Source organism: Biomphalaria glabrata, chromosome 12, assembly GCF_947242115.1.
Source record: "Biomphalaria glabrata chromosome 12, xgBioGlab47.1, whole genome shotgun sequence".
NCBI lineage: Eukaryota > Metazoa > Mollusca > Gastropoda > Planorbidae > Biomphalaria > Biomphalaria glabrata.
Window position 1 is genome coordinate 27098366 of NC_074722.1, and position 24977 is coordinate 27123342.

The 24977-nt window shown below is 37.9% G+C and overlaps 1 protein-coding gene across 1 annotated transcript in view; it reads right to left on the bottom strand.

The window, feature by feature from the left end:
- LOC106072064 (ficolin-2-like) overlaps positions 1–24977 on the bottom strand; it is a 160956-nt gene that overhangs the window by 116267 nt on the left and 19712 nt on the right. Inside the window, exon 2 of the mRNA XM_056005129.1 lies at positions 10637–11514. Coding sequence (XP_055861104.1) covers positions 10637–11189 — 553 coding nt within the window. The 5' untranslated portion in view covers positions 11190–11514. The remainder of the gene's footprint in view (positions 1–10636; positions 11515–24977) is intronic.

The window sequence follows — 24977 nt, forward strand, 5'->3', positions numbered from 1 at the left end:
AGATTGTACTGAATGTTGCAAGTTTATGTCACCAAGATTGTAATGAATGTTGCAAGTTTATTTTTTATGTCACCAAGATTGTAATGAATGTTGCAAGTTTATTTTTGTCACCAAGATTGTAATGAATGTTGCAAGTTGATGTTTTTATGTCACCAAGACTGTAATGAATGTCGCAGTTTATTTTTTTTCTCACCAAGATTGTAATGAATGTCGCAGTTTATTTTTTTTTTCTATCACCAAGATTGTAATGAATGTTGCAAGTTGATGTTTTTATGTAACCAAGATTGTAATGAATGTTGCAAGTTTATTTTTTATGTCACCAAGACTGTAATGAATGTTGCAAGTTTATTTTTTATGTCACCAAGACTGTAATGAATGTTGCAAGTTGATGTTTTTATGTCACCAAGACTGTAATGAATGTTGCAAGTTTATTTTTTATGTCACCAAGACTGTAATGAATGTTGCAAGTTGATGTTTTTATGTCACCAAGATTGTAATGAATGTTGCATGTTGATGTTTTTATGTCACCAATCTCAGGAAATGAAATAAACATCCCTAGTGTCACTAAACTAACACTGAACAAATAAAAGGTACATACACTGTTAACAACAAAGTTCATCCCAGACTTACATTCAAATTTCGCTTCAATACTGACGGACACAATTCTAACATATTGCTCACTAAATTTTAAGCTTTGCATTCACAAGCTGCCGTTTTTGTTGCATCAAAGTTGGCAGGTCAAGATTCAAAGGTCAACGTTGGCAGGTCAGACTTTTTGACATCCCCGCTTATTTTTATATTTATAATTCTTTTTTTTTTTTAAATCATCTGGGTCTCGATCTACTGCTCCGTGGGGAACCACATCTAACTTTCTTATAACTCGGCGTTTATGTGTTACAGTTAAAAACAAAAATCTCATGTACAATAGATTACAAGTGCCATTATTTTACAATCAGGCTAAGCAAAGTTATAAAATATAGCGGGAAAATGCGGCATTATTTTTTTATTACTACTGGCTAGTCCGAAACGATTAAACAAAAATGTTTCGCCTCCGAATAGAACATAAAGGAACGAAACAATACAATCATGGAATCTGAAAATCGAAATTAGCGAAACACTCTAGTGATGTATCACCAGGGAATGATGACCAAGTCCTGTATACGGTACTTTATCAACAGGCCCAAACAGGATACTGGCCCCAATACACTCCGTTCGAAGACAAACTGTATCGAAGACCTGCCTGTTCTAAAAACCACAGAGCAGTTCATCTCGGACATAGGACTGGTTATCTTAACTCTCCATGGCTGCCTGGTCGTGCGGTTTGCGCGCTGGACTGTCATTCGGATATCAATGGTCCCGGGTTCAAATCCACCCATCACCCCATCTATGTGCTGGAGGTTTGGACTAGGAAGTAAATTATCTTCAACTCTGAAGGAACGTCCGAAACATTTTTACAAACCTGATAATGAGAACGGGTTATAAGAAGAAGATAAGAAATACAGACTACTTTCAAGACTCTGGCCACCTCACATAATGCCTCCTACTCTAAAGACTCTGGCCACCTCACATAATGCCTTCTTCTCTAAAGACTCTGGCCACCTCACATAATGCCTCCTACTTTCAAGACTCTGGCCACCTCACATAATGCCTCCTACTTTCAAGACTCTGGCCACCTCACATAATGCCTCCTACTTTCAAGACTCTGGCCACCTCACATAATGCCTCCTACTTTCAAGACTCTGGCCACCTCACATAATGCCTCCTACTTTCAAGACTCTGGCCACCTCACATAATGCCTCCTACTTTCAAGACTCTGGCCACCTCACATAATGCCTCCTACTTTCAAGACTCTGGCCACCTCACATAATGCCTCCTACTTTCAAGACTCTGGCCACCTCACATAATGCCTCCTACTCTAAAGACTCTGGCCACCTCACATAATGTCTCCTACTCTAAAGACTCTGGCCACCTCACATAATGCTGTCTCAAGCGTAAAACTGTATTTTTATAACGGTTTCTGAAACCAACAAATAAAGCCATTTCGTCTATATTGGAAGATCTCGGGGATCCTCAACAGTGCAGAGCATGTAGAAAAAATAATATTATTTCTAATTTCCGGGTAATTTCCCCTGCTGAAAGCAACAGGTGGGCGGGGCGCCGTTACCTCGCACAGGTTCCTCGGTTTCTGGAACAATATTTAGTCTCGTTAAAAGGGGAGCTGATAGAGTTACAGCACACATATATGCATTATCTAATTATAAAGCGCTTCTCAACCTGAGCTCAGAGGACAAGAGGCAAGAACTAACACATTTGTCATAATGTACCAGGTTTGCAAGAAAATAAAAATTAACTACATCTAGATCTACGATCCGAAATGGTGCAGTGGTGACCAGAGATGTAAACGGGATCACTCGGATGTGGAAAAAAGTTCTCTGCAAGCGGACTTGGGTAGAAAGGGGTACAGTTTGAGAAGCACTAGTCTAATGGTTAATTGCTGATTTTTGTGTGTAAGGTTAAGTTTATAATGAAGGCGAATGCCATGCTGAGAGTTCTGTACTCTGAAGACGACATGGTGTAAACTGCACATAACGAGCTTTACCCCTGAGGCTAAGAGTTACGAGGGGGAGGGGGGAAGGGTGTTTTAAGCCGAAACCTGTTTGTAAACTCCCAGACCTTACAGAAGTACACTATTCAAGTTTTCATTGTGATTCAAACTTAATACCTTTTGTTCATAGGTCAGGTATTAATTATTTACATCAACAAATAACACTGACCTGCCTTTTGTAATTTATATCTTGAATAACTCTAAGATCCTTCAATGTTATAAAAAAACAACAACATAGGTTCGAGAATTTTTGGCAGTCTTTTTTCGGGTGAGCCGTTTTAGCGCAAGCCTTTTTGGCGCAGGGCGCAAAAAAGTTCTGATAATTATTTTTAAAATATATAACTTTTTTTGTGATAAACATTTTTTAAAAAATAATTAGTTGGACATACCTTAAATTAAAAAAATATTTTGAAACAGAAATTACATTAATGTTTTTCTTCTATCTTTGCTTCACTTTCTTTTAGACAATATAAAAAAAAAACAACAGAAAACATTATGATGTTTTAATGACAGAACAATAAGGAAACAAAAACACTTTAATCCAATATCTAATAGGCAAAAAAAAAGAAATGTGTTCTTCATAATCGTTAGAATACAAACACACATAGAAAGCACAAATATACACCATTCTTTTTAAAGACATGATAAAATGAACACATTTAATCTGTGTAAAATGTCTAGTGTCAAACTGTTCGACGCCAATAAGGCAGCGCCAAAACGACCACAGTGATAAAACGGCTGCGCCAAAAACGCCTCGCTATGAATAAAGTATTATTTAGAATGATGGTATCAGTATCTGACGTGATGTAGTTTTGTGATGCCATATAGTAAAGTAAAAACACCCACCATTTCAGACCTTACTGTCTTAGACCAACGGTTAGCGAGCAGGGTGTCATGTGTCCAGCACAACAACCAACTGCCTTTACTTTCCCTAACTTAAGACAGGTAACCATCAAAGTTGTGTGGACTCAGGGGCGTCCTTAAAATTCCGAAAATAAAAATTCCAGTCTCCACAGAGATTTAAATCGAGGGCCCTCTCGATTCGGAAGCTACTACGCCCACTAGTGATGTCACACCATCCTATAATAGAGCGAGCTTCCTAATACATTAGTCTTCCAGTTATTCCAGTATCGCCGCCAATAATACATACATAATACATATTATTTACATTTTATGTTCTAAGTTCTTGGAATATCTGTGATTGATAAGAGCCGTCGTCTCGGGCTAAATATCTTTATTTGCCTTTTTTTTTTTAAATCTTAGAATTCGTCTGCCAAATATTACCGGAAGTGCAAAATGATACAGATTTATGTTTCAGATCTGGCTTCAATAACAAAATTATACGTCACTCCAACGACTCGCCATCCTATCGTAAGACGGGTTGACAAGCTAGTTTATTTCCAAATTCCTTTATAGCCTTTTTAACCAGAACGTTGAGAATGTTTCTTAATAAAATCCATTAAGTAACTTGTAAATATCTTACAATATAATTTCACATTTAAAATTAAAAGCAAAATGTATAATTCTAAATACATAAAACTGGATAAAGAAAACTATTCTTTTTAATATCTGTCAAGAGTTTACGTATATATTAACGTTGTCTATGTTTCATTGAGTTACAATGAAACATTAGGATTGGGTGGGCTATACACAATGTTATTTCCAGATATTAGATCCTATGCCTCAAAATTTCAAAGTTCTTTGGGCAATTTTTGTTTTGTGTAACAAAATAACACTTGTAGAAAGTGAGTAGAAATCTTAAAAAGATTAAACGTAGCTTATAAACACAAGGTGTTTTTTTACTTTCAATAATAGATTCACAAAAGTAGACTTAACATGAAGCTTGAAACTTATTGACTGTTTTCATATATTGACTTTCGTTATAATCGATCTATATATCTATCTATCTATCTATAACTATATATATCTATTTATCTATCTATCTATCTAGAAACAGTCAATAAGTTTCAAGCTATATATTAAGTCTACTTTAGTGAATATTATATATATATATATATATATATATATATATATATATATATATATATATTCATATATATATATATATATTCAGTAAAGTAGACTTAATATATATTTATATATATATATATATAGCCTATGCTGAAAATATTATTGGCTTTGATTATTACATACATTTTGAGAATATGCACGCCATTTGATCAATATATCTCATTGGGAATGCCCTTGAAGATTTTAACTTTATGACAATGCATTCCTTTCAGTCGACGTCAGATAAAAGGATGTGACGTTTTTCAGAAAGAAACACGTGCAAACCTTTTCCTTGAGCAATTTCATTGGGATACGGGTATCTGGAGAGTTGACAAAACAAAGGGCGGCTAACTGGTGTAATCTTATACTAACAAAACAAGAGCGAAGTCAAGAGCTGGAGTGATGTTTTCCTGTCCACCAAGCGAACCACAGACTCTTTAGGAACGTAACTATTTCAAGTGCTCAGACAAAATGGACCATGAAGAGGGGGGGGGGGGGGCTAGCAATTTGAGGGGAGGGAGGAAGCAGGCTTACTTAATAAATGTCACAACTTCCAAGCAGAACGCTAGCCATATGACTGAGTCTAGAAAGAAATGGAGAAGGGGGCGTGGGGATTAAATGTACTTTGTCTGGAAGGATGTGTTTGCAGAAGTCTAAAAAATCATCAAAGCAATGGCGAACGTGAATTTTAGAAAAGAATCGTAGTAACTTTAAAAAAAAAAAAATTAGCAATTAAACAATCTCTAGCTAATACCAATTAGCAAATATTTACTCTGCTGATATGATTTGTTTCTGGTTCGAGTCCTACTGGAGACACAGTTTGATAAATAGGTATTAAGTGTAGATTTCATAGGCACATAGTTCTGGTAGCCATTCTGCAAACTTATGGGCTTAAGGACCCAGACTTCACGTTTGTAGTGCTTGGTTTACGAATCACATGCTAATGTTCTAACGTATTCTAATTCAAGTCCATATATTTTAGAGGAATTCAATTAGTATGATTGAAAGAGAGAGAGAGAGAGAGAGAGAGAGAGATTGAGAGAGAAAGAGAGAGAGAGAGTGTGTGAGAAAGAGAGAGAATGAGAGAGAGCCAGACAAAGTGTGTTTTAACTTAATCTGGGCGTAGTTAGCTTTTTTTTTTTTTTTTGGAAAGCTTGCAACATACACAAGCAAAAAAAAGTCATTAAACACCAACACATCTAAACACCAACACATCTGAACACCCGTATATCGACCCTTCATGAAATCCGCACATTAACACTTTATCAGTTTGTTTCACACACGTACACATTATGTGTGAGACACTCGCTCACCTCCCTCAGAAAGCAACATAATCTGAACATGTGTATGTCCTTACATCTTATCAAATGTTGTCAGAATATGAATTCCTCAAACTTATCGCTTGAATTTAGACACATGTGTGCGAAAATAAGATAAGATAATAAGATAAGATAATTTTTTATTGATCCAATGAAATGGAAATTCAGTTTGACTGCAATTGACAACCTCAGCGTAACTACTGTACAATAACAGTATAGATGAAAAATTCGAACAACATTCACACACGAAACACATACACATTCACAACCAGCGCTTTATGAATTTGACTTCTATGTACTTCTCGATGACGACAGATGATCTTGTAACACTCTGACCGAAAGTGGGATAAAGGCGTTTTAAAATCTTTCTGTTTTAGATCTAATGGAAAAGAGACGACCACTTCGTTTAGATCTTATGTAACTAAAATTCCCCTTTCAGACTCTTCGATCTATTGTCATCTGTCTCTGTCTCCAACAGTTACCGACCAACCGCCTTTACTTTTCCCTATGTCGGGTACCCATTAGCGCCCAAAGATCCCGAAATTTAAAATCCCAGTCTTCAACAGGATTCAAACCCGAGACCCCGGTTCGGAAGCAAATCACTTATAATGATATCTATGGATACTTTTCTTTAAATTACACAATGTTACAAGCTAAACCTTTTTTTTAAAAGCTTTAATCATCTCAATCTGTTTGTCTATGTTGGAATTTTGCACAATTATTTCATATACCTGAAAACGCAAGAATAAATTTTTTTTAAATTTACCAATTAGTTAACTAAATATTGGTAATAACTTATTTTGTTTGGTATCTCAAATAAGGAAAAGAAATTTTAATTGACTGAAGTGTTGGTATAAGCTCAATTAGTCCCCTTTATAGGTAGTCGTCTGAGTCTCAGTGAACACAAACCTGAAAAATAGGAAGAGGCTATAGAAACAATAGATAACTTTACAATCTTTCATGTTCATAAGCTCTCCACTAGCAGAGTGGTTACCGTGTTGGCTTGAGAAGCCTGAGAAGACTTGAGCCATGAGTTCAAATTGAAGTCGTTCCCCCTTTACTTTAATTTTTTATAAATGCTTTTTTTATTGTTAGTCTATATCTATTTATAAAAATTAATTGCATGACTGATTCAAACTAATTGGTACAAGTTCTCTTTGTTTTTTAAAAACGTATTATTTTTAAAATAATTCTTGTTTAACGATATAATTGCGAATTTGTTTTCCCCTCAAATCTGCTCTTCGGTTCCTCATTCGTATTATAAGATTTCCATAAAATTGGCTCGACCAAATATTAATTTGCTGTCTCGTTTTTCAAACGGTCGAATTAAAAAAAAAAGAAGAGGAATCTAGCATTTAATAGTCTAACTGGCAAATCTTACTGGTAGTTATCTTGTGTAAATGAAGCTACTTAGACACAGCTTGAGTTCCACTCGAACGTCTGCATAGAATGGGAAAGTTTTAGGTTGGACAGATTTTTTGAAAATAAACTTTTAAAAACCAAAATTAAAATGGAGTGTGAGAGGAGACCACTTTTAAAATGCATCTTTTAGATACTAGGGGGAAAAGAATGAGATTAAAATACTGAGTTCTATATCTATCTTATACGTTAAGTAAACCTTTCAGACCACGTGATCTTGTTTCTATGGCCGACGGTTATCGTGGGTATCATGTGTCCAGCACAACGACCAACCACTTTTACTTTGGCCACCTGATTAAAGTTGGGTGGACTCAGCTTAGAGTCGTCCTAAAAATTCCTACTCTAAACATACAAGTCTTCATCGAGATTCGAACGCTAGACCCCTTCGTTCGGAAGCAAAGCGCTTTACCGCTTAGCCAACACGCCTCTATTATTTGCTTGAATAGTTTCAGCTTGACGTAAACATTTAAAGGATAGTCTTACGGGGAGCTGATATAACCAAAACCAACAATATAAGAGAAGCCATATGGGCTTATTCAGACATTGAAACTAATATAGTTTGTAGGCCATACGTTTAGTGCAATAAGAGTTCACACACACACAAGTACCTTGTACCTCGCCTATATCAAATCACGCTGTCTGTCTGTCTGTCTGTCTGTCACGTCAAAATCTTTTACACGTTATTTCTCCCACTTTCCATCCCATTGTATTTTAATCGAACATTTATTAGTTTTTAAGAGAACAACAATCGCTCTATACGTTGTATAGTGAAGATATTGTCTTAAAAAACAACAACACATTTTGTATGTTCTTTCATGTTCCTTTTATATTGGACAATAACATTGTGATGTTGCTATTCTATTAATGCACTAGAAGCTAATTTAAGTCAAACGTAATAACACTAAAAAATAATAACACTAAGGTAATGATACTAAAAAGTAGCCTCAGTTTTTTCTAGCCTTACTGAAACTCTTAACAGTCAAGTTACTCGGGGGCCAAGTCCCCCTATTGGATCTAGTACATACACGTTCTAACCCTCGTTTCATTGGGTAATTAAAAAAAAAAAGAAGACTGACCACTAGAACATCCTAGACTAAAGGGTTAATTACCTCAAGTCTTAAACTAATACCCTACCTAGAACTGAAACCCAAATAAATCTCCACTATCGCATTCTTCTGATCTATTGACTTTAACCCTTTCACGCCTGTATTTTACTTTTATCTTTAACACCCCTCTTCCCCCATCAGCCATAAATATTAACCCTTTTAAACCTCTTCCTAAACTTCACCCTCCCATTTTTTTTTCTAAGACCCATAACCCCAGTGTCTGGCAGCGAGAGTTATGTGGGGACAGGGGCTGGCTACGGAGTGTTTGGGTGGGGGGAGGGGGGAGCAATTACAGACATCTACAATGTTTATGCGGGAGGGGGGGGTGGTGGTGAGCTGCTCAGGCGCGTGTGATTGTTAATGCCAGAACTTACTCCCTAGCAATCTATGAGCAGACATGGGATCTCTGGGATTGAATGAAGAGGGGAAGGGGTTAAACACCCCTGCGCTGAAATTACACAGAAAAAGGATTGGGGTGGAGTGGAGAAATGATAAAACTAAGATCTCAAAGTACTCGCAGACACTCGCATAGAGACAAACAGATCTATATAATTTCACGTAATATAAATATGTATTATAAATATCTGAATGGGTCTGGTGTATTGTCAAAAAGTATTGTATGATTTGAAATAAAACGAGATGCTTCTTTATAAACAGTGGCGTAGCTAGGGCTTTGCCATCATTTGGGGTGGAAGGGCTAGACCTCTTCAGGGACCCCTGCATTTTGACATTCAACATCATGGCATGATATAATGACGTAGTATTTAATATTTGTGTTTCCAATTCCCACCCATACCCCCACCATAGCTACGCCACTGTTTATAAAATGTTCCGAAATAAAAGGTAATGGGAACACAGCGGATAAATATTTGAAGAGTCTAGTAAGTTTGATAAGAAGTTAGGGGGGGGGGGGCTCCGAGAACATTTGGGTAGCAATAAGAAAATCTTTCTTCTCCTTTGATTAGTTGTATTTGTACATCCTGATCGTTGTGTGTCTGTCTGGAGATAGGTTTATCAAGAGACCCAATACTACCTCCGGTTCACCCATCGCAATCTCCCCACCCCCCTAATAAATCATTCTTGTCAGCTAGCATTGCCTTGACGCCTCAAGTTTCTAGTGAACAAATTGTTTTTTTTTTCATTTCATTACCTTTTTTTTTTCTTCTTATAAACTGTGGACTAAAGTGCTGGTCCTGTTTTGAAGATTTAACCCCAGATTTAAAAAAAAATGTTTTTTGGTTTCGATTGATCTAAAAAATCTCTCTCTCTCTCTCTCTCACACACACACACACACTAGCACACGCACAAAACACAACACATACACAAAACACGTTTGAACTAGTAAAAGTCTACTACCAAAACACAGACAGATTATGTAGTGTTTATCTTACCACCAGGATGACATCGCGAGAATCGGTAGTTTTGTTTTCGTTATGCCTCCTTAGAAGAGAAAGTAGACTAATTACCCAATGGGCTGTTAGCTTTGTTAATGAGTGTTTCCGTTGATGAAATGATGTATGATGAGCACTGATTGGTTCATTTAGAGTTTGAAATGTGATCTACAACCAAACGATTGAAAGCTCTGTGTCACTTTAGCGTAAATTGTAGAGACTGATGAAAGATGTAGGGGGACGGAGGGGGGATCATCAATGACTTGATAAGCTAAACGATACTAGTGAGGGGAGGGGTGATACACAGTTAGAACGTATGATCTACTATAGGCATTGATAGGAGGGAAAGAAAAAAAAAGACATAGTGAATTTTAAGTTGGAGGGGAAGAGACAAATATTGTGGAGCTATGTTCAACTGGAACAGAGAGTTTTAGTCATCATAATGTAGAAGAAGATCAAGGTTGGAGTAGCTGAAGTTCTAGTGATATGACAAAGAATGGATCTCTGTGTGTTTGTGCAACGAGTCAGACAGACAGACAGACAGACAGATAGAAAGATAGATAGATAGATAGATAGATAGATAGATAGATAGATAGATAGATAGATAGATAGATAGATAGATAGATAGATAGATAGATAGACGGACGGACGGACGGACGGACAGAGTGATGGACAGACATACAGACAGACAGACAAAAGTAGATAGATAGATAGAAAGACAGACAGACAGACTGATAGATAGATAGATAGATAGATAGATAGTTAGATAGATAATGTTTTACTTACGCGTTGGTACAGGTTTGGGCGCCGTGCTCGTTTCCTGCTCAGGAACAATCTCATTGATGGTAAAGTCGTTGGTGGAGCGGGTCACCAAACGGTTCTGCATGGTATCCACATACTTGGTCAAGTTGGCCACGGCTCCGCTGATGCGGTTCAGCTGCTTATTCAGCTTGGAGTTCTCCTTTTGCGTGGAGTTGAGCTCCTCCAGGACCGACTCCATGCTGGAGGTCATTGTCCTGAGCGTGTTCTTCGTTTCTGCAACGTCCCCGCTTAGTCGGAGCAGGGCGTCGCGCATGCGCTGAGCCTCCGCTTCTTTCTTGTCGTTTAAGCTGGGCACCAGGTATGTGTCCTTGAACTCCTTTAATTTTGTCTCGATCAGCTTGTCCACTTCGGACATGTAGCGCTGGACACATTTGCAGCCCCGCCTCTTCTTTCGGGGTTTTCCGGTCTTGGCCGAGTTGCTGTCGGTCGTCTCCGTGCTGTTGTCGGACTCAAACGACAAGCCGACGCACAAGGAAATCACGAAGAAGACCTCGAGAATTTTTCGTACTCCAATCATGGTGAAAGCTCTTTCTTCTTTCACCAAATTCTTTCAAAGCAAGCAGAACAGCCGGTGTTCTGTTGGTCTCAGTTATAGAACACGTTATTCACACTAAGTAATCCAACGAAATTCACTGTTAAATCCAAGGGCAGTAATCCAACAGAATTATTGAGGTTCATAAATCCATACGAAGAAACACTTAATACCAGGAAAAAAATATATCCGAAAAAAAAAAAGGGCAATGGCAAAACAATAATTAAGGAAGAAAATTCAAAACTTATCTCCCCTTCTATAGTCGTCTGTTTGAAATTGATTATTCCAATCAGATTCTAATCTGCGAAATCTAAAAGAAAAAAAAATCAATAAATTATTTAGTTGTTATGTTAATATATCAAATTCATATCCGTATCATAATAATTCAGACATACCATATGTAGCCTACTATAGGGAAATATGTAAATTTGCTTTTCAATAGTAAATTCATCGAACATATTCTGTCGTCTGTAATATCCATCTACGCGCCAGTTTCCACTTAAATGATTTCCTTTTTTTTTTTTATCAATTGAGGACGGCGAGTGAGAAAGCGTCACGCCATAGGTGGCCGCGGGTGCTGTCGCCCCTGGTTTGTTTAGGCACCCATAAATCAAGGGGCCGGCTCAAATGCTGGAATGCCTTCTCTTCCCTTTTCACAAAAAGAAGACAGGGAAAAGAAAAAAAAGATGGAACTCGTAGCCGGCAACAAAGAGGCTCGAAGAGGTGAGCGAAAGGGGGGCAGATAACTAGTGGAAGGGGAGGGGAGATAACCTACTCAGTCGTAAATCAAGGGAGTCACTAAATTGGAGCTAACCTACACTGAGAGGATTGTCTTTTATTGAAAGGGAGGGAGGGGGAGGTGTCTGCTATACAAATCTGTGAGGCTTTTTGTGTGTGTGTGTGCCCAGTGGGAGAGTTTCAGTTTACTTGTTGTAGTTGAGTTCAATTTTAATTTACATAATGTTATGATGGGTACGTTATGCACTTGAGCATAGGAAAGAATGTTTGAACATAACAGTACATAATAGTGAGTTTTGTCCCTTAGATTTGAGTGGCAGAATATGTGGAACTGTTATTCACATTAGTGTTTTTGTAATTAAAGATTATTTGCACCTTGCACCAGAGATTTACCTAACAGTGCGACTGACGTTTGGAATTATTTTATTACCAGATATTATACGCATCTACAGTATACAATCTACAATTGGTAATGGAAAGCATCTATTTGGTAACTTTACTAAGCTTTGCATAAATACATAATCTTAGATCATTTTTGTATGGATCTAGAAGATAAAAATATTTGCATGCATTAGAAATAAATGTTTACATTCTTTAGTAGGACGTAACTATCTTCTCTTTTGAAGAAACGTCTGTATAAGATAAGATATTTAAGTGAGATTTTAAGACACATTGAAATTATTTAAGACAGTCTTCTAGAACTATGATCACAAAGAGTTCATAAAAGTATATCAAGAAAGAATAATCAATTTTATATTTAGCTGGCCATCAACAATGATGAAGCCGATATCGTTTAATTAATTTATTTTCAAGTCAAGTAGTTTCAAAAATCGTACCAGGCTGCCTCTACCTTATTAAAGGAGATATCTCCCACGATTACAAATAGGATTAGTAAAGCTACACATTTAACAAGTCAAGTTAAAGATATCTTTAGAGAAATTGAAGCCCTTGGTGTACGCCAACGGATGAAGATTGTCTGGAAGCCTGGTCAAGTGACATACATCTCTATCCATGCACGAATTGGCTGAAATAATATTGCTGCTTGACTTGAGGACAACAATATGAGTGTTTACAGTAACTGGTTGCTTCAATGACGTCATAGAACATATTTATTTAAAAGAACTATTTAAAAACGTGTTGAACAGAAGCAGCAAAACAAAAAAAAAATTTTACTAAAGAAACCAAGGCAGCAGTAGCAGGAAACAACTGCAACATCATCCTCAAGAAAAAGCTTTAACAACAACAGCAACCACAAAAACAAAACAACAACGGCAAGATAAATCACCATAATCACAAGAGAAAAAAACAACAACGATAGTAATAAAAGAACAATAACAAGGTAAATCACTATAGCAAAAACAACAACAACAACAATAACAACCACAGTTATATTACTCGCCATAACAATGGCAACAGCAACAACAACAATAAAAAAACAAGAGAACAAGAAGATATATCACCATAACAAAGGCAGCAGCAGCAACGACAACAGCAGCAAGATTAGAGAGAAAAATCTACATAATAACAACAGCGAACCACAACAACAACTACTACTGCAACAGCAGCAGCACAAATACAGCGTTAATGACAAAATTAACAACAGCACCAGCTTTTTTTAGTCTGTTTTCATGTCTTGTAAAGAGATAAGAAGAGACGAATAGTGAAGGAAATAAAAATCTGGGTTCTGTTCTAGAGATTCATGTCCAGATTTAGCAAAACAAAGAGATGATGAGACTGCATGAGACGATCAGCTTGAATAATATAGTCCACCTGGAACCTGCAAGACATACGCCATATCATAGGGAGAGTTATTTTAGAAGTTCACCAGAGGGGAAGTGAGCATACATCAAATCGTCTGTTTGTTTTTTTAATTTCTTGTCTTGGTTTTTCTGGAAGTGATTAAGTTATTCAAATAAATGAACATATAAGACAATAATATGGAAACGAAAATAATATAGACACGAATACATATAAAAATCGTTTTGATCGACTCGGAACAGATATTAACCATCTGGCCATCTGCGAACGCCTTGGACATTTTACATTTCTTTATTTCGAGAGGGGGGCGGGTTATATTCAGACACTTCTTCCACACTACGACACACTTATAAACATATGTCCCACCCCCCCACCCCCCTTCGACACAACGTGGACCAAATCCAAACAAGAGCTAAAATCATAGACATAAATAAATATAGACTGGCCGATAAAAGAGTTTTATGAAACGAAAATTTGTGACTTGCAATTGTGTGTACTTTATTATACAGCAGTGTAGTTTTGTTTAATCTCTATGACTGAAGATCATGCAACTTTTCAGAATTCGGAAATCCGACAATAATAGATATACATGTTTTCAAGTTGCATGAACTTATTTCTTTTTTCCAGTCTATATTTATTTACGTCTATGGCTTAAATACAAGAACTTACTTCAGCACTATTAGTTCTACTGGAGCACCAGTTATGGACCATTTATTTTTAATTCCTGGCACTAAAGCCTGCAAGTGTAGCAGTGTCAACAAATCGTCCAAAATAACCAGCCCATACACTCAACAGTTCTGTTTTCCTATTTAGGCCTAACACAAGTGTAGTAGCAACGTATCTATGCTAATCAATGATACTCCAGAGTATCTCTTTACCTTGGAAACAGTGGAAGTGATAATGAACACGACATTAACTGGTGATTTCTTTACTTCAGAGTAAAAGAGCATAAAAAAAACGTCCTAGAATAGTAAAATAGACGTCTTGATGACAAAATCCTTACGTCCTGTTCTATAGATTTAAACAGTTGATCAACTTATAGACATTTTTTAAGTGAATGTAGTACCATCAGTGGCGTAGCTAGGGTAGGGGGGAGGAGGGGTAAAATTTGAAAATCCACTTGAGAGGGGCCCCCAAATGAGTATTTTGTACATTAAATATTACTCAAAATGCAGGGGCCCCCAAAGAGGTCAAGCCCCCGGGCGCCCAAATGATGGCGAATTCCTAGCTACGCCCCTGAGTACCATAGAAGAACTTCAGTACCAGTCAACAAGTACCATGTTTGTGATACCGCTGCACAACCAAACGATAACCCCCCTGCAGATATTTTACAAAACAAAGCATCATGTCAGACTGGGAGACCAAATCTGAATGGACAGTGTAGTGACCACTGCAGGACAATGCTTTTCAGGCACAACGTGACACCCGGGCAGAGGCGGTCGTTAGGTGAGACGATTATGTCAATATGGAAGCAACACAGATCTCCAGTTGCCTGGATGACTGCAATGGTGAAGATGGAAGAAAGACCCAAAAAACCAAGTCATTATCAACACACTTTTTGTCAAGGAGAAGTATTTTGATGGCTGATATTGTTTAAAGAAGGAATGTGTGGGAGTTTCCCCTCTGTGTTCGGCCTTCAGCCTCGCCTCTAGACCGAGCGTTTAGTAATAAGAGCCATCGGAAATAAGGCTGTAACAAATTACATCTACTTGGATCCCTCCCAGACAAAACAATTGTTCAGCCAAGCCGATGGATGGGAGCTTCCTTGGGCCTAGAACTCCAAGACACCTCGGCTCACCTCTTACGATAACTATAAAGAAGAATATGAGACAACACCCTCGATGCAGCAAATATCACTGAAAACCGTTTGTGCAAACTGTGCTATGATCTTACAAACCGCACCTAGAAAGCGATGTGCTATGTGCCTTGATGAGATAACTTCACACAGGATTTTTTAGAACCGCTGTTTTATCATACGCTGCAGAGTCGCGTAATTGGAATGCATTATAATGAGAAGCCGAGAGTCACAACGCCACACAACATTAGAGTGATGGAGTACATGTCTTCCCTGATGGCGCCCAACCAACATTCTTTGCAAGTCCTTGACCTTGATGTTATAAACATGTATTATTAATAGACTGCAATCACTAAACTATTCTACGTCATAAACAAGGACATAAATGACGTACTGAACTTTTCTGACGTATTATGAAATACTGGTTTAATTATTATTACAATGCTTGTCAGAGGATGGTATTACTGCGTACCTGCCATATCATCCGATAATTTCTAATTGGACACTCCTAAAGGGACTACAATGAATCTTGTTTCTCTTTTAGTGATTCTCTATCCTGACATCGCTAGAGAGAAATAATAATATTAAATATTCTCATTGCTAGTTTCTTTTATAGGAAAAGTACTCAATCGGCGTTGGCTGAGGTTCCCGGGTTCGAGTCCTGGTGAAGACAGGGATTTGTTATTTCGGATCTTTAATGTGTACCTGGCATTAGTTGGGGAAATGTTAAGGCGACTGGTCGTTAGACTGCTACATGCCACCCACGTTAACCGTGGACCACAGAAATAGATGACCTTTACATAATTTGCCCTCTAGAACGCATGGTCTGAAAGGGAAACTTTACCCCACCAATAGAATGTACGCCCCATTCCTTGCGCAGTGCGAGGACCGGCCCTGTTTCCCCATCTCGATGTTTAGAATGTATTCCTTTTGCCAGGGCTGGTCCTGTTTCCTAAAGCCCCACGTATAGAATGTACGCCCCATTCCTTGCAACAAGCTAGGACAGGCCCTGTTTTAGCAGTAACATCTACGAAATGCAATCTAAATATTTGAAGTCAGCAAAAAAAGAAAAAAAAGAACATCATAACCTCTTTAGTAATGCAATCTCTGTACATTTCATAGTGAAATAAGATAAAGTTTTAAAAATACAAAAAAATAACAAAATTCTTTATAAAATAAATTTTTAGACAAGATGATATCGAAAAGTATAGTTGATGACATTATATTCTAGAATTACCTAAAAAAAATGGTTAAAATATGTATATTATATATATATAAATATATAGCTATATCTCAAAGTTGGCATCGTCTAGTTAAAGCAACATTTTACAATTCTGTCTGATATCATATCAATTATTTAAAAACTACTAAAGCAGATAAAGCCGCGGGGCATATTTTTAGAAACATTCAGATTCCAGGGTGAAAATAAATTTTAAAAAACCCTTATACCTGGATAATTTTTTTTTTCAATGTTTATTAAACTTTTATACAAAAAGAAATGAAATTAGTTAATTATAAATTAAAAAAAACACAATAGTTTTTAAATGCGTTTTAATGTTTTAATGCATGTGGGTTTTATTTAGACAAACATGTCATTTTATCTGACATTATTTCTTATGTTCTTGTTATGAATGTAACTTTTGTGCTGATGGCAAGGCGTGACAGTTGAATGACGTCCCTGCCTTATGTGCAAGAAAGACAACACAAAATAACAAAGTTGTCTTCTTCCAGCTATGTTAGTGAGATCTAAGTGGAGAGATTATTTTCATACCATACGTTATTTGATTACGTTTAAATGCAGTGGACAGATTCACCTAGGTTGGCAGTACACATTTCTGGAAAGGAAGTATGGATAATGAAAAAGACTTGCGAATCACCAAAGAAGATACAACCTACGGAAGACTGTCCTGAAATGTATGAAATAGACCAGGCATCGTCCCCCGAACTTAACTATGGTACTTAAGGGCCCTCCCCTCCCGACATTGATTTAGGCCTCTGAAACGTGGACAGTAACAGAAGAAATACTGAGAAGCTGAATAACTTCTAAATGACCGACCTCAGAACATTAAGAGGCAAGACAAGACAAGACAAGAAGCAAGACAAGACAAGAGGCAAGACAAGAGGCAAGACAAGAGGCAAGACAAGACAAGAGGCAAGACAAGAGGCAAGACAAGAGGCAAGACAAGAGGCAAGACAAGGGGCAAGACAAGAGACCTTATACAGAATCCCTTCCAACGATCTCGCCTGCAAAGCATAAACACAAGCCTGATGCCGTCTCATCCGTAATGGTCAGGCCAGGTCTGTGTGAGACGGTCGTTGACTTGAAGTACTAAACTGCTGGCAGACAACTTTGACCACTGCAGGCTTGTACAAATTGACCACTGCAGGCTTGTACAACTTGACCACTGCAGGCTTGTACAACTTGACCACTGCAGGCTTGTACAACTTGACCACTGCAGGCTTGTTGACCACTGCAGGCTTGTACAACTTGACCACTGCAGGCTTGTACAACTTGACCACTGCAGGCTTGTACAACTTGACCACTGCAGGCTTGTACAACTTGACCACTGCAGGCTTGTTGACCACTGCAGGCTTGTACAACTTGACCACTGCAGGCTTGTACAACTTGAAATAGTTTGGATAACTTCTTTGTGAACGATTTGACGTTTATTACACTATAGAGACACATTTTAACTTGAGAGAAAATAAAATAAATAGTGTAGACTTTAGGTAATACTATAAAAAGATATTCTGAACAAAATCTAACTCACTACAAATACACGTCTTTTCACTCAAGTAATCTGGAGTCGTCTGTCGTACCTTAGACCGCTGACAATGCACGGACAGTAGAACGCGCCTTTCAAAGGACGTTTGGGCCACGAGGCCTTCAGCTGATGAAGGCCTCGTGGCCCAAACGTCCTTTGTTTAACGTGGTCCGGCAGGGTTACATATATGCATGTTTTTCGTATTTTCTGTACAGTCGTTTACCCCTGCAGCAGTAAATCTTTGTTTTTTTGAGTCTTTGAACTTTCACAAACCTAGCTGACCAACACTCCCTTTATTTTGTACACCGGATGCACCAAAAAAACTAGCTATTTATAGTTTTCCCGCCATGTGTGAAAATCTTTAAAGTAAGCCATTTTTTTATGTATGACTGATTCTCCTATTAGGGATACGACAAAAACGTCATTGAGTCATCAAGAAGAATAACTTCTTCGACCGTGCACCCCTCAAAATATTTGGTATGAAATGTTTATTTCTGGATTAACGTTATAATCATGTCAACAAACTACATTAAAATTAACGCTGTATTTGTGTTGCTGCTGTTTCAGTCAACAGAGGAACCGAACTTGGGAGCGCCTACAGAAACAAGTTCCCTTCAAAAGTCAACATGGAATGTTTGCTTCGAATAGATTCGAGCTTGGTAATCTATCAATATTATTATTAGAAGCATTAACTTTAAGCGAGTGGGATTTATGTCTTGAATCCAGCGTCCGCCTCTTGGTTAGGTTATCCCCCCTAATACCAGTCTCCTGTAAATAATAGTTAATTCACATGTAAGCCGTTCTAATATCGCGCCTTGTTGTCAGTTTCTCTGCTGGAGATGATCTCCTGACAATAACCTACTTGCGCCTGAGGGTTAACTTTACAGAACGTAATAATATCCCGAGACTTAAAAGCTATTCATATATTTGTACTCAATGAACAACACTGAAGGGGGTCTTTAAGCACCCCCTCCCCCCCCCCCACCCCCCAAGAAAATAAATTTTGCGTAGGCCAACGAAAATGTTGGAAAACCTAAGAAAATGTCTCCCCCCCCCCCCCCAACCCTTTCCATCGCTCTTATTAAAGCTTCTCATTCTCGGAGCACCTTTCCATTCTACTCCAAAGCTATGCATGCAAGAAGGGTGACGCCCATACCATCAGACAGTATAAAGAAATTAAACAGAAAGCGGAGACGCCCTTGAAATCCAATGAGCCAGCGTGTACGCATAGAATGCCTACAACGCAGCGAAGGTTGCAACCCTTCTTTTGTTTCTGACTCCCAACATTTGAGCGCTGACTTAATGTCAACACACAACTAGCAACTACCAGACAACATTTCAGTTCACAAAGAGGTGGACAAAAGTAAGAAAAAATTACGTTAAAGGTTCTCAGTCTGTCTTCCACTCAAGAACATACTTATTAGATTGAATCACTTTAAAATAGAAATCATAAGATAAGATAACTTTTATTGATCCAAGCAAATGGAAATTCGGTTTGACTACATACGGCTACCTCAGCGTAACTACTGTACAATAAAAATATAGATGCACATTATAGATACACATACGAACGACACTCACATGTGAACAATATATACACACTCATAACCAGGGCTGTTGGTCACCCAGGGTCTATTATTACTGAATGTTTTTAATTTTCTTCTTTGGTACAATCATGTTTTCACAGAACTGGATGTACGAATTAACAGTTGTAACAAGTATATTTTAGATGAATCAAAGTTTCTCATTTTTCAATATGTTGTACCATTTAAACAACGAAGAATGAAGAACATGTCCTGATCTGCTAGAGCAGTAGTAATCGTATAGTTTCCCTTTCAGAGCTTGCGATCTATAGGGCAGATGATGTTAAAGTCATCTGTTTCTTTGGTCAACGTTTACGAGCAGGGTTGCATGTGGCCAGCACATCTACCAACCATTTTACTTTCCCCAACTAAAGTCAGGTACCTATTAGAGTTGGGTGAACTAAAGGGCGCCCAAAAAATACCAAAATTCAATCCCAGTCTTCACTGAGATTCGAACCCAGGACCACAGATTCGGAAGTCAAGCGCTCAAACACTCAGCCACCCCTTTTTCCTAGAGCAGTGGTGCCCAAACGTTTTCGGCGTTGACGCAAATAAATTTCCTGCAAATTGGTCACGGGCCACATCATCGACAAAAAAAAAGAAACAAAAACTCAGAACTCAGAATTGGCCCCCGAAGTTGTCCACTCAGGGAGGTAAAAAGGCAGGTTGCCATATTTTCAGCATGATTTCGGTATGATCTACAAACTATCAACAACCACAACTCTGTCTCCGCCTTTACAGAAAGAAGAGACGTGTAAGTGGTATTGAAAGTGTTGCCACTACAAGTGTAGTGTTAGGCTGACTCACGACATGATACTACAGGATACAGGAGATTTTCTAATAGTATTTTATCTTGTCAATTACAATAACTGCTTTTTATTGTACGAGTCTCTAATTGATGGTCCTTTAAAGAGCCAATCTTTCATTCAAGGCCTTAAGGAAGAAACTTTTCCCTTTGGTTAAATACCATTGGTAAGATTTTATATAGCACTAGTCCAGTGTTACCCAAAATGTGTTACGTGGAACCCTGATGATCCGCGAGGCTTGAATAAGTGTTCCACGAACAACTGGAATAACTAACTAGCAGGCCACCACGTGAAGTAATCTCTATAAAAAATAAGCAAAGTGTTCGGCTAAATACTCAGAATGTGCGAAGTGTTCCGTTAAGAGTACGGTCTGCCGTATATTGCCTTAATCCATTTCTCTTATATGTTATAATGCTTATTAATTGTTGTTTTAATAATAGTCGACTTCCATACATCCCATATGCATTCTTTCTTTTTTGAAATAAAAGTAAACCATTTATTTAGAACGCATGCAGTTTGTATAATAATAGTAATGTCAACCGAGGGAATAATAACAACTGACCTCACAGACACCTTCAAGGCCCTTGGCATTCCTAGGAACATTCTCGTTGTCTGTCAAAGGGCGGTACTTCTGCAGACCTGCCACATCACCAGAAAATTCCTCGGTGGAAACTGATAAAGGGACTATGACGAATTTTGTTTCCCTTTAACGAAACTCGACCCTGGCTTCGCCAGAGAATGACTACTCGTTCTTTTATAATAATAATAATAATAATAATCTTTATTATCCATATGGAAATTTGTCTTACAATTTGTGCATTACACCAAGCAAGATATGATAATTATAGAAAACCAAAATATACATTCACACCAGACTCACTCATAATTTACATGTGAAAAGTGTATATCAGATTGTAGTGATTTGATCCTTCAAAGAAAGAGAAGTAGGTCTGGGAGAGCAATGAAGGGAAGCTCACATGGGCCTAGGACACTAAGTTTCTAAAGTCTTCCACTCTTTGGCCAAAGAAAGAGAAGAGGAAGAAGCAGATGGAGTTAGATCCCCTGAAGATGAGATAAAATTTGAAAGAATTGTCTCACAACCTTAGCCGACTTAATTACATGTAGGTTTGTGTTTGTTTTATTCAAAACACACACACACAAATACACACATACACAGAGAAAGCAGTTCCATTTACGTCTAGACTTTGGAGAAAGCTGCTGAATATACTTAACCTTGAGTCTAAATGGAAAACATAGTGCAGATTGTTTACAAACTGGATCTATATTTAATCCAAGAGATAATTTGAACCTCGAAACAGATTCTGCTTAAATCAGATCCCTCTTCTGGCCGTTAAACAACACTTTTGGGTTCATTCAAACAGGTAGGACCTGAGCCAATTTAGATAACAACCTCAGCAACCGAGGGTGTAGAAAACCTAGCAACCAAAAACCTCACGGATCTTGTATGTGACAAGAAAACCATTAATAAGATGGGTTTTTGGATTGCCATTAAATGGCTTGTGATAGAGTTATGACATTTGACGTCATATGACCGTTCGGTTAATACCAATAGCTTTTTCTGTATTCATTGCATTGAGTTGACATCTTTAAAATGGGCTAAACAAGTTCTTGAACGATACAGTGCATTAAGTAGTCAATAATGTTATAACATCAATGAAATATAGGAATAAATGCATCAAGCCTGCAAAGGCAACAGAAGAAAGAAATGAGCTCATTGATCACTTGATACGTTTTACTACGAGTTCACAATAAGGTTATAAAACAACTCAAAGTACCCTTGATAAAGTAAACACTTAATATGACATTAGGGTAGGCCATAGGCATAGTAAATTAGGCAACCTTCTAGGGTCACTCATTGGGTGGGGGTCTCGCGTAGTTCCCTTTGAGACCTTGCGATCTATAAGGCAGATGATGTAAGGGTCATCTTTTTTTCTGTGGCCCACGGTTTACGAGGGTGTCATGTGGCCAGCACAACGACCAACCGCCTTTTCCCAACTTATGTCAGGTACCCATAAGAGCTGGGTGGACTAAGAGGCGCCCAAAGATCCCGAATTAAAAAAAATCCAAGTCTATACCAGGATTTGAATCTGAGACCTTCGGTTCGGAATCCAAGGCTTTACCGCTCAGCCACCGCGCCTCCGGGAGTCTCGCATCGGACTACACACGTTTTTTTTTTTAGAGAAATGAAATCTCAAACAAAGCAAATATCTCTTGCCTTATGTCTGCTAGAATAACTTAAAGTTTTAACCATGACTCAAAGTTTATTAACAAAAGCTTTAATTTACTTGTTCCACTGCCAAAGTTCTAATCTAAAACCTTTTAGTAAATATGTCGATACGTTATCTCCAGTCTATTGCATCAAAAGGCAAACGAAGAGAGCGTATGGCTTTAGAAGACGTAGGTCAACTAATTAGCAAAAAACAAAGTCCTGAAACAGTTACTGAAAATGCAGGTTCAAGAAATGCAGGGGAGAGTCAGCATATCGGCTTCGATTAGAAAGGTATAGGCTTATGGTCATCCTCCATTAGCAATAAAGATAGATAGATCGATAGATACAGATATGTTTTCAATTAATTGCATGATTTTATTTTTGCGTTGTTTATTTTGAATGTTCATTTGGGGGCCACATAGTTCCACTTCGCCAAGGGCGTCCAATTACCAAAGTCCGGTGCAGATGGCATCTTAAGAAAAAAAACTTTAGAACCGCTCATGTGTGTGTATTTACTGGCCGAGCTGATATACACAATCTCTGATATACAGTTGTGTGTTGACTTGAACACCATCTGTTTAGAAACAGTTTTCTTCCTTTCTCTTCGTACACCAATCTACAAAGTGGGACAGAATCTGTCGGCTTGTTATTTTGTATTTGCGCTTTGTTTTCAAGACTTCACTGTGTGCAAACATGATAGCGCTGGATTGCACACAGAAAGGAGTGAAACTAAAAGAATCGTTTCGCTAACTACCAAATTTTTGTGTTTGTTTCGTTTTCACTTGCCTGGGAAACGTTTTAGATTTTTTAAATTTGGAGGTAGATGTGAGCATCTGGTGTGTTTATTACAACATAAAACCGTTGAAGTTGGGCCCCGCCTTTATCGTTTGCTAGAATACAGCCACCAGGTCAGACACAATTGAGATTCGGAATACAATGCAGTGAGAATGTTTAGATCTAACAAAACAAAACTTTATTTTTATTTATTTGTTTGTTTGTTATTGTTTTTTTTTGTCTACTTTTGGTATTTATGATTCGTCGATATACTCCAGAGTTACCCCATTTTATATATTATATTATACAAGATAAGATAAGATTTAACCTAATAGGGAACGCAATTAGTTGTGCAGCGAGAGAGAGAGAGAGAAAGAGAGAGAGAGAGAGAGGGAGAGAGGAGGAGAGAGAGAAAGAAAGAGAGAGATTGAATGGATGGACGACGCCTCCCACAGCTAAATCATGACATTTCTGAAATAGTAGATTTGAAAAAGGCTCCAACACGGAAGATATGATGTGATATAAGAAAAATTGCCCGGAGTTTTGATATAATTAGAGGTAATTTCTGACAATCTGTTTTGTAACTGTAATCTGCTGTTCATTCCATTCTAATTCGTGATTCGATTCAAATATCAGACGGCTGTGTCAATTTAATGACAAATTTATGATGATTACTTTCAATCGCGATGCTAATTGCAACACAAGTATTAAACAATCTCTTCCACGCTCCAATCATCCAAGGACTTTTTGTGGAGTTAAAAAAAAAACACTAAAAAAAAAAATGTTCCATTCCAGTCGTCACTTAACTCATTATTAGTCAAAGACATTTAGAAAAAAAAAAAGTTTACTGTCGGTGCGGGCAGAAGATTGTTACAAAACAAACATCGCTGTCTCAGACGATGACTGGAATTTGTAACCCGCGATACACAGACTCTCTTAAAGCCTCGGGATTTCTCCCGCATTTCTGCTTTAGCTATCAAAACGACCAATGTGTTACAGACATTAAAATCTAGGACGGCTAGTCGTGCGGTGGTCTTGAAGTCTTGTGGTGGTCTCGATGGTCCCGGGTTCATACCCTTCCCCCGTCGTCCTGCGTGAGGTTAGGACTAGGAAGTAGATTATCATAAACTCTAATATAACACCCAATACATGTTAAAATTGTACATACCTTTACCTTTACCTATCCTTTAGTCTGTAGGACCTTTGGGGCACCATGCAAGAATTTGTCGACCGTCTTTCTCTATTCCTCTCTGTCTTTAGCATTAGTTAGAACCTCTTTTAATGACAGGCCCACCCATTCTTTTATGTTGTCCTCCATCGTTTT